The sequence below is a fragment of the Ammodytes marinus genome (genome assembly GCF_949987685.1).
Source record: "Ammodytes marinus genome assembly, chromosome: 3".
NCBI classification, from domain to species: Eukaryota; Metazoa; Chordata; class Actinopteri; order Uranoscopiformes; family Ammodytidae; genus Ammodytes; species Ammodytes marinus.
In genome coordinates, this window is record NC_137232.1 from 27,475,864 (window position 1) to 27,486,699 (window position 10,836).

The 10,836-nt window shown below is 39.6% G+C and overlaps 1 protein-coding gene across 1 annotated transcript; it reads right to left on the minus strand.

Moving 5' to 3' along the window:
* Positions 1–272: 272 nt before the first annotated feature.
* Positions 273–10,412, minus strand: nlrc3l (NLR family, CARD domain containing 3-like). The gene is made up of 12 exons (XM_080025202.1): positions 10,098–10,412; positions 9,553–9,741; positions 9,173–9,265; positions 8,303–8,477; positions 7,415–7,562; positions 7,211–7,303; positions 6,483–6,832; positions 4,361–4,570; positions 3,854–4,029; positions 3,349–3,622; positions 2,459–2,674; positions 273–1,355 (listed from the first exon to the last, which is right to left on the minus strand). The coding sequence occupies exons 1-12, from the start codon at positions 10,121–10,123 to the stop codon at positions 972–974; spliced, it is 2,334 nt and encodes a 777-aa protein (XP_079881328.1). The 5' UTR covers positions 10,124–10,412; the 3' UTR covers positions 273–971.
* Positions 10,413–10,836: the final 424 nt, after the last annotated feature.

Sequence of the window (10,836 nt, forward strand, 5' to 3'; positions counted from 1 at the left end):
GTAATGCAGGTTCATCATCATTAATCTAATAAACAATTTCACTCGTACCACTTCTTATTCTGGTTTGTACTTTCTGTTTAATAATAATGGTGACACTGACATAAACCCTTGATCAAATTCCAGAGTTGAGGATGATACATGACTGATTAACCTAGAGAGAAACAAAATAAAAAGAAAACCACTGTTGATGGTAGGAGTGCTGGACTACAATCTTAAATAACAAGGAAATAAATTCATGAATAAATCCATAATAGAAAAACTGACACATTAGATCATTTTCACCTCATCAGTTTTATTTGCTTGGTATTTTCTTTACCAACTAATACAAATAAAACCTCAAAGAGAAAAAGAAGAAAGAAAAAAATGTACACTCAAATATATATAAAAACATCCATTTTGAATTTGATGAATCGATAATAAATTAGGCCCATATGACATGATTTAAAGGCCACCCATTTTAAAAATAGCGCTAATCATTAACACCAGTATTCAATTTTCATGAGAGAGAGAGAGAGAGAGAGAGAGAGAGAGAGAGAGAGAGAGAGAGAGAGATGCACATCAGTTTCACATGTCAGTATAGTATTAGGTTTACTATGAATCAGCAAAGTGGTGTTCCCTTAAATGTATTTCAGTTGAGCAGAAGAAAAAAAATCAACATAACATGAAGTTGCAGGAATGCATTTTGATTAATGTTGATTGTAAGACATACAAAATGAAGCATTGGGAGTCCACTGTACTGTAATGCATACGAGATTTGATTACGTCTGGTACAGCAGAACCATAACTGCTGCGGAATTTCACAACTTTATAAAAAAAAAATCGGGATAAATCAAGGGAAATTCTATGTTAACATTGCTTGCAGTGTTTTTCAGCATCACACTCAAGACGATTTTAGGGTAAGTTTTAACGGAGCATGTCGGTGCTTTCATCCATCGTTTCCATATAAAGTGACACTGCAATCTAAACCCAACTCACTCGTCTTCCTGTGTCATTTCTCTAAGGCACTCTTTAAGGTTTTCCACCCGGTCTCTATGTTTCTCTTCGGCGGTGCGTATGGATTGCTCCAGCAGCTTTTGCACATCGTCAAGTCCGAGCATCTTGGGCGAGTTGCGGCTGTACAGATACCCGCACAGCTGCTTCTCGTGGCAGTCTGTGTTATGCAGGCCGCACAGAAAGCGCAGGAACATGTCCCAGTGGCCCAGATGGGAGCCGAAGACTCGCGTCAAGGCACACTGGATCATTCCTACTGGGGTCTTGTTATTATCCATGTACGCCAAGATCTTGGATCTAGAGTCCAGAACGTTCTTAGACTCTGTGCGAAACGTGTGGTAGACGTACAGAGCTGCCATGAACTCCTAGGGGGAGAGAAGACGTAAGGTGATTTTTTTAGAAGATTCCTTTTGGGGAAGCGTAATGTCTCTGCTAGGGTTTCTAACTGTTGAATAATAACGTTATTTAAAGTTACAATACTGTGTCCTTCTGGCATATGCTGAATATGTGTTTGTAGGTTAAAATGTTGGAGTATTTTTATATTGAAGTGTCGTTATTTTCTCTTCTTGTTCAACGGTTAGAATGTTTTTGATTTCACTTCTCGTAAGAGGTTGAGATCTGTTCATTTCACCCCTATCCTTCTTCCTCCTGATCCAACAACATGTGAAAAAATACAACAGCATTTTAATTGAATTCCTCTGAAAACATTACAATGCCCACGTTTTTTGTTTAACTTTAATATTTCACAGTATGAGATTTGAGACACTCCACCTTTAAATTTTCAAGACTGTGTGCAGCAGCTACATGTGAGCACTTAAGGTTCAAAGTCAGCTTGTGACGGAGGAGGTGGGAGTGCTGGACTCAAAACATACGAATCCAAAATGACTAGAAAGACATTATACTTTATGCAGAGTGGACACTTGCCCTTCGTTGTTGTGATATTAAAACACCAAAGATGGCCTTGGTGGCACAACGTTCATGGACTTTTACAAACTGTTTTGTTTTCCTCCTTTATATTTAAACTAATTAAATTACAAATACACTTTCTTGGTGCAGGACATTTTAACTTCTTTGAAAATCACTATTTTATATTCTAAGTATAACTATAAAAACATTTTGAAGAGATATTCAAAAGCTCTTTTTTCCATGTAAATGGAATAAAATGTATAGACTTTAAAAGCGCATCTACTTCTTCTCCCACAATGAAAAATCCTGAATCTATGAATATGAAAATATTGTTCACTTCAAATGTGACACAAGATGACTCTGACTTCACTGTGTATATGTGAGCAGGAGGTTTGAGGTTTTCCACATTTACACATATAAGTTGCACATTGTACCCTGACCAGCGTCCTATTTATGTGAGAGCCGGTCACATGATACACGTGGTAAAATGTGTTCACTGCATGCAAAAAAAAAAAAACAGCCTTCCTAGTATCAAGACTGTGTGAGATGGGATGAGTTATACCTGCATGGTGAGGTGTATGAAGCAGAACCTCCTCTTCCCGTCGGAGGCTGCAGAGGGGAGCTCAGTGCACATGCCGGACCACACCGTCACCTCGGTCAAGTTCATACCACAGTCCTTCACGTCCTCCTCGTAGAATACGCTGGTTTTCCTCTCCAGCATCTTGAGGGCCATCTTCCCCAGCATCATCAGCATGTGTTTGTCTTCATTGGACCATTTCTGACCAGGACAAAAAAGCAAACATCGAAAATTGACACATTTTCAACAATGTACGCTGATGAGGTCCTTAAACGTTGTCTTTCTGTCATTGTAATGTTGTGTTGAATGTATGTATTTTTGGGGTCCTGTCTTGATCTCTTAATGATCGTCTCCTCTCGTCTCTTTGGTCTTTTCTGTTTTACATGGAGCCGGAGCGATTCAAAACTATTTTAAAAACAAAGATAAAGTTATATTGTATTATATCGTTAACGTAAATGTCTCTTTAGTATTTTTGACATATAAGACCATTTAACTCCACGTTTGGTTGTGTTGACTGACACCCCGTCATACAGGTGTTCAAACGCTATAGGGTTAATTGTTGAGGCAATAGTTTGGAATACTGTTGCACTGGAATGTATAATAGTGTAGAGTGCATTAAATGTTAGAGGTGTACATGATAAATTAACCCCCAAATGATGTACAAGTAAATATTTGCTCCTTAAAAATACATTTTGAATTTCTCGTACCAAATAAAACAATGTCCAAAGGGAAAATATGTGGCCCCATAGCATTCTAGTCGTTTATTTTAGTACTCCTAAAAAGATAAGGGAATGGCGATAGTGAATTAAGTCACTCAGAACTATGAAATGGCATAAAGACAGTAAAAGACAAAAAAAAAAAAAAAAACACGTTACCAGTTCGTTATCTGACTTGTCGTAGTAGAACTGCAGCCTGCGATTGGTCTGGACAGTCATAATGCTGACGCAGAACGGTGTCAGTCTGGGTGGATGCACCCCATAGTCCAGATACCGGTAGCAGCGCTCGAACACTGCTGACACCATCCAGCTGACAAAAGGTTGGCGACAGAGCATCTGTAGCATCGGTTGGCGCTTATAATGGGCCACGATCTTCGCCCCCAGGTCTTTCTTGTAAAAGCGTTTCTCCAGGAACTCGTCTTTCATCTCGTGACTGGAGAAAAGTAAAGGGGATAAAAAACAGATAAAAATAGTTAAAACTGGACTAAAATTTTCCTTATTCAATTCTGCCACTGAGCCATTTAAGCAGTATTGTTGTACAGCTTTAAAGGATGGGATATACGCTAGTAGACACACCAAGCTTAAGACAGTAATAAGATACACAAAAAAAGAAACTTAAACATAATCAAACGGAACAGACACACAGTACACCTAAAACACACACCTGAAGCCCTGTATTTCTGTGACAACATCAATGAATTTCGATGGGATTTGTGAGACAGCCGCCCGTCTCCCCAGGATCCAGACGCGGGCACCGCGAAGCACAGTCCCTCGGATGATATTCACGACCAAGACGTCCATAGGTGCTTGGGTGTAATTGTCATTTATTACTGGAGCGTTCTGGAGAGTAGAGACAAGTGAGAAAAACAGACAAATGTATCATTTTGTTGTCTTCATCAGACAACTCGTAAGTAGCCTTTAAAATATGCCTGGATTTCTAACCGGACCTTATCCTCAAACATTTTAAATAAATACAGTAAATGCCAGATTTGTCCTCTTGGAATGTGGATATCCACTTTGTTATAAAACATGAAAAAACAATTGCTCGTACAAAAACACCTACACTAAGAGAGGCTTTGGTTGGATATCTTTCTTAAACATTTTGTACAGGTTTTCACAGTCATAAATGTGAATGTTTTTTCATGTGTGTTTGTGCGTGCAGATGGTATACCTCCCAGTCCAGATGAGCTTGGTAACAATCGAATGAGTCCATTATGATGAGAAATTTACAATCCTCTTCCTCCAGGTATTGGATGTCTTTGAACTCGTGATGGCGATATTCTAGCACTTCCATGATGGACATCTTCGGTGTAGGAGGAGTTTTTTTGTTTCTGATATACCAGATAGATCGGAATGAAAGCTTGATGACAAACTGCAGATCCTGAGCGAGAGATGGACAACAAAATTGTGTCGGTCAGAGAAAATTTAAAGAACGTTGACGTTATCCACTGTGTAGGCCATCACACAGAATATTAAGTCAAATGTAAAATGTTGAGTCAAGAGTGATGTTCACAAAATACTCATAATGTTGCCCAGTTGTTCAATGTATTAAGCAGCACGTGCCTTAATCATCCAGGATTCCATGTTAATAATAGCTGGATTACTGAGAGGGTTTTCTGACGTGTACCTCCCACTGTCATTTCCTTTGCTGTAACTACAATAGCTACGCAATTCAATGTTAAATGAGCGGAAATCTTTTTTTTCTTTTTTGGGCCACATGGAGGCAGAAGTCTAGTATTTAGTATAAGTCACACAAACGATTGTGGGGAGGGGAAACACTGCAGTAGTCTATTTACACATCACTGAGCAGCTTAATAATTTGTTCTGGGTCTAATAAGTCACTGTACTCTGTAGCTCCATTGTGGTATCCACCAACTCCATAGAAATGTACAAAATCTGTTTCAATTTCTAGATGCTCCTTAAAGTTCATCAGCTAGTCCCTCACTTAGTTATACTATGCTTGGTGCTGGGCATGTAGAGCACAGTGGGTCTATAGGGGAGACCGGGGTAAGTAGACACACTTTTTACTGTAGTGATAATTGCTCATCACCTAAACATCTTTCAATAGTCATTCATTCCTACATTAAATTGAAGCTTAAGGTGTTGACTTGAAATGTGAACCCCTCACTTTTTCTAACTTATTGTAATAAAGAATAAATTTACCATCAAAGACACTAACACATTGTGACAACCAACCCCATCAAGGGGTCGGTTGTCACACACTATGGGGTTGTTTGTCACAATGTTATCTTTATGGGAAAAATCTTAAAAAGAAGGCAAGAAAGCAGAACTACATTTGAAAGATAGGCCTACATAACTTTATGCATCTTAACACAAAATGAGCAAGGGATTAACATATTAAGACCAACCTACTTGATGTAACAACATAAAGAACAAAACAAATAGGTCTAACAATAATTGCCTACTCAACTAGGATACACACATTCACTATCTGAGTTACAGTGATGGCAAATGTAGGGCCTGCTCACTGGTTGCACATACAACACTTCTCCCTTACCTCCCATGAATGGGTGCTGGAGAACGTTTCCATACAAACCAAACACAAACTATCCTCTTCATCTGATGAAGATTCCTCCTCCTGTCTCTTTCTCTTCTGTTTCTTATTCCCCAGCTGGGGTGGAGTGCACTGGGGTGCAGTAGCCTTGGCAACTGGTCTAGTTTGGGATGCACTGGGTCGTTTTGATTTTGTTGCCCTTTTTCTCTTTTGCATTCTAGCTGCCTTTCCTGCTCAATTCTCTCCTTCTCTGGGGTGTCAGTGAGGATACAGCTTGACATTTTCTTTTGTTATTGGGTTCCTTTCCTGGCTGCACCCTTTGGATAACATGTGACAACCAACCCCCCAAAAAATGTGACGACCAACCCCAACTGGAATGTATTGCTAGCATCAAGGCCAACAACCTTCTGACAACTAATTAGCTTGCTAAAAAGAATCTAAACTATAGCTTACCCTTCACACTTTTTTAGGGTAACAAGTGTTGTGTTATAAACCCATTGTGTAAAAGCCTAGAAGAAAAATACTGAGGAGCTAAATATTTTCAATTTGACATGAAAAACACTAACAGTCCTCTCACCTCAAATGCAGCAGTCTAACTCCAAGGAAGACTATGTAGGTGACCTCTGATACCAGTTGTGGATATTTACATACCAACATTTAACAGACAGCGCCTTCTGGTTCCGAGATATAACGATTGTGACAACCTACCCGTGTGACAAATTAACCCGTTCTCCCCTACAAGCATTTTTTCACAGGATTTTTTTAAAATTAAAATTACCTTATTGGAACGAAATTCTGCCCAATCCAGGCAGAATTTCCCCACAGAGACAGACATGCCGATTCCAGGAAGCCCAGTGGTCAGCACCGTCCTCACCGGCGTGCCATCCTCCTTCTGCAGTCGGAACAGATTGTTCAAGCTGACGAAGGTGTCTTCAGTGGGGACCTGGAGGTGTGTAGGAGGTTGGGGGAGCTCGTGGGAGGGGTCAACTCCTCCATAACCACATGTGGATATGTGGGGCTCCACGTAGATGGTATCCAGAAGATTCTGCTTCCCGGCTCGGACGACCCCCTCACGGATGACTTGGTGTTTTCTGATTAAATACTGCTTCAGATAAAAACGTGTCATAACTGTTGGTGGAGAAAGATAATGGGGGGGAATGTAAGAAAACTACAGCCCACTCAAGGTAGATTCATGCTGCTTACAATTCTAATATCATTCCTGTTAAAAGGATCATATCTAAAGCAGAATACCACAACCGGAGTGCAGCATTCATTGAGTGTTTCCCACTTTCCCCCATGTGTTCTTAGAACATTAAGAGCAATCTGGACTTTCTAAATTGTTGCAAAGCATCCTCAATGTGTGTGGCAGAAATACACTGTGTGCGTTATGTTAAAAAATTAAGCCACAACTATGAAATATTTTAAATAAAATGTGTCAGGAAAATTTTAACAGCAAATTTTACAGTATGAGCCCATGTGTTGGGATAAAAACAAGTGTTCACTTACATCTCTTTAACTGATTACGTAGATCTTCTGATTCTTCTTTCTTGTTGACAACTTCTAGAGTTCTTAAAACATGCAACACCACACGATCCTGGCCTGCAGAACAGAATTTTTTTTTTTAAATAGTAAGAAAACACTTAAGTGTATACCCCCTGTTATTTGAGCCCCGTTCGTGCCATCCTGTGCACACTACAGCTGTTTTCTTACCAAGGAGCTCCAGGATCCTGTCCACAAAATCGAGCATGTCTCCCTCCATCGTCTGTTGCAGGGTTATGGCCGGTTCCCATTGGTAAAACGACATCTTGAACTTGAATAGCTCTTCCTCTGTGAGCTTGGACAGAGTATTCTGGATAGTCTGCAGACAGGGAAAAGCATAACCAAAGTTAAAGGCAAGACACCCTTTGGGCTGTATCAAGAGGATGCAAAAATGTTATGTTTACCATTTATAATAAAATTAAAATAAAACATAATTAAAAAAAAATTGTATATCATTTTTAATTTCATTTAACTTTTATTTATCCTCGAGAGACCAATTGAGGGGTGACCCTCATTTACAATGACGTCAAGTTCAAACAAATTCAAAGGAAAAACAACAATACATACACAATATTCAATGCAAATACATCAAATACACAACAACAGGTGAAGAGAAAAACAATTGAAACATTTACACAGTGGTGAAGAGTGGCAGCAATTAAAATGGGCGAAAGTACAATATAGCCTAATTAAAACAGTTACAGGTAGAGTTTGGCAGATTTAAGATAGTTTGTTTAAATTGGTTGAAGGATATGAAGGTATTTAGTTTAATTTGTTGCTGTAAGTTGTTCCAGGAGTCAGGGGCACTGAAGCTCAAAGCTGTCTTTCCCAGCTCAGACCGATCTTTTGGGACACATATAATAAATGGGGAATGTTGGAGTTAACAAATACAGTTAGGCATCAGTTGTAAAAGAACTACGATTGTATATGTTTGATAGTCGCTCTTTCCTACAAGATTGAATGCCTTATGGGGTCCTCCTCACAGGAGTTGTGGTTTTGGTCTCAGGACTTGGTTTTGAGAAGAACAGCCGGACATCGCAGACCAAGTGATGCACTAACCTTGAATAAATGGCCCAGGTCCTGTTCTGGGTGTAGCTTGCCTGGCTGGCTGTTCTCATCAGTCATTGGGTCGTCTGGTTCAACAAACTCAGGTGGCTCTGGGGAGTTAGTTACCAAAACCTCGTCCATATCCTCCTCATCGTTTTCTTCTGACATGTTCCCCAGATCGGAAAGCCTGAGAGACAAAGGGAAGCCCCGGGCTGAGGTAAGAAAGTGCACTGCAAATATCGTCCAAGGATGACACCATGTTTTGTGGCATTTTGACGAATGTCAAACTAAAATTGTATATATCATATTGGCTATAATATAAGACAAACCCCCTTTTGCAAACCCCATTTTAAGACTTTTTAAAGTAAACACTTGTAAGGGTAACTAGACAGTATTCAATATATTGATTTTTCCACATATAAATAGAAACAAACTTAGTAAAAATAAAATAAATCTTCGGACATAAACAAATTATTAATTGGAGGTTTGAAGATAAATACACGAGACAAACTTTAGCCAAGCGGTCTTATTTCATTAACTTCTAAGATGAAAAGAAAATCATTCGAAAGACAAGAGTGAAAAAGAAGAAAATATATCAGTGGAATCAGGGCCATCACTAAAACCTCAAGCTCATGGGAATGTTGAACCCTTTCAGCTGTACAGTAAAACAGCTCAGTTCAGATGCATCCTTTCATTATTTCTTTAGTCACATACTCATGTATTATTTTTCCGTCAGATTTCTGCAAGTTGCAAAAATGGGAAGTAACAGATAGATTTCCACTGAAATCAACAATCAAATCCCCAGGAAATGAATGTAACTCTACGTAAAGTTCCCAAAAGTGACCTAAGACAATATGTGTGCTTTTGTTGCATGTCATTCACCTGGTTTCAATGACAAGACCTCCCAGGGGTCTGGTCTGCTGCGTGGTCATTGTGTAGAGGGTCTCTGGAGACTCGGAGCGAATCATCCTCAACCTGGCATCACATTAAACATACACATTAAGACTTGGTCAACCTCCTGTTAGTATTGAAAGCAGCCTTACCAATCAAAATAAAATGCAGTGTACTGAAGATATTTGGACAAATAGGCTAAAGAGGCCTTCTAATACATAACCATTCGTAATTACAAAAAAAAATGTAAGTTAGTATACTGGTATTTTTAAAAGGGATCCTCCACTACACAACACAGCAAAAGTGAAGAGGGCAGAAATGTGAAGCTTAATACCGTTTGTACCAGGTCTGTAAACACCAAGAATCAGTACCTTGTCTCGTCGAGAGCGGTGGGATCAGGTAGTACCACTGGACACGGGGAAGAGTCTGCCACAGCAACATTTTCCTCATTCTCTTCCATTTCATCACTTTCACTCTTCATTGAACCGTAGCTGGAGGGAGGCCTCTTCCACTTCATCTTCTTCTCATCTTCGTCTTCCTCATTCCCCTGCCCAAGGAAGCTGAGGGGACAATGTCCAACATGCCATTAATGACATTTTGCATAATAAATAAATCTATTTATTTTTATCAGATTAACATGTATCTATTAACATGTATCTATACATGTTAATCTGATAATTGAGGTAGCCAGTAGTAAAAGCATCACAGACTGGTTAGCCAAGATAAGGAACGTTTGGCGGAAAAGGTGGGTGTGTAGGCTAGATCCTTGAATAGTAGCCTACAATAGTTCAAAGCTAAGTAAGTAACACTACCTACGGTAACATTACCCCCCAAAATATGTTTTTAATCGCTTGACAGAGGTCTGGCGGAAAATAAAACTTGTCCAACTGTTAAAAAGCTGTGTGAAAACACCCACCTTTCCACTTCATTGTCCGGGTCCATCTCTGGTTGTAACAGACTTCCACACCGCAGCTGTAGAGTGGATCTGTGTCGACTGAATCTTACTTCTTGAACGAAATATTACTTATCCCAATAACTTCACTTGCCAAAAAAATAACGCGCCAGGTTGTCGCTCTCTGCTGTTAATGTTATGGTAACATTAATATCTAACACATTACATTATGTATTTGTAAATGCATTGAAGCGATAGAAATTAATGCAACATATTAAATTGAGCTCAAATAAACGGCAAACGGTGCAATAAAGTCACAGGCCATCCAGTGTAACTTATTTCCTTCTAGAATTTTCAGTTCTTACTTTCGATTTCAAAACTTCCGGAACACGCCCTTCAGAATAAAAGCGTGGTGAACGCCACCTTGTTTTGGTCGGGGGCTTGGGTGCCCAAGAAGAGCTATACCGGCAGGAGCTTTGTCCATGTCGGTCAGGTAGGAACGAGGATGAAATAAGCTTACTTTAAATATATATGAAAAAGAAATATTTGTAATATTCTGCTTTTATTATGAATCTTTAACGGAAGTTTTAGTTTCCACGTTAATCAAGTCACAAACCAGTTTTACGTGACCTAAAGGCCAGGACACACCAGTCCGACACGTTCAGACTACCCAAAAACTGGAGTCGCCGTTTCAGGAAGCTCCAGTCTTTCCGTCGCGGCCCAAAAACACACCGAGACGACTGCTTATTTTCCGTGCGTCCCG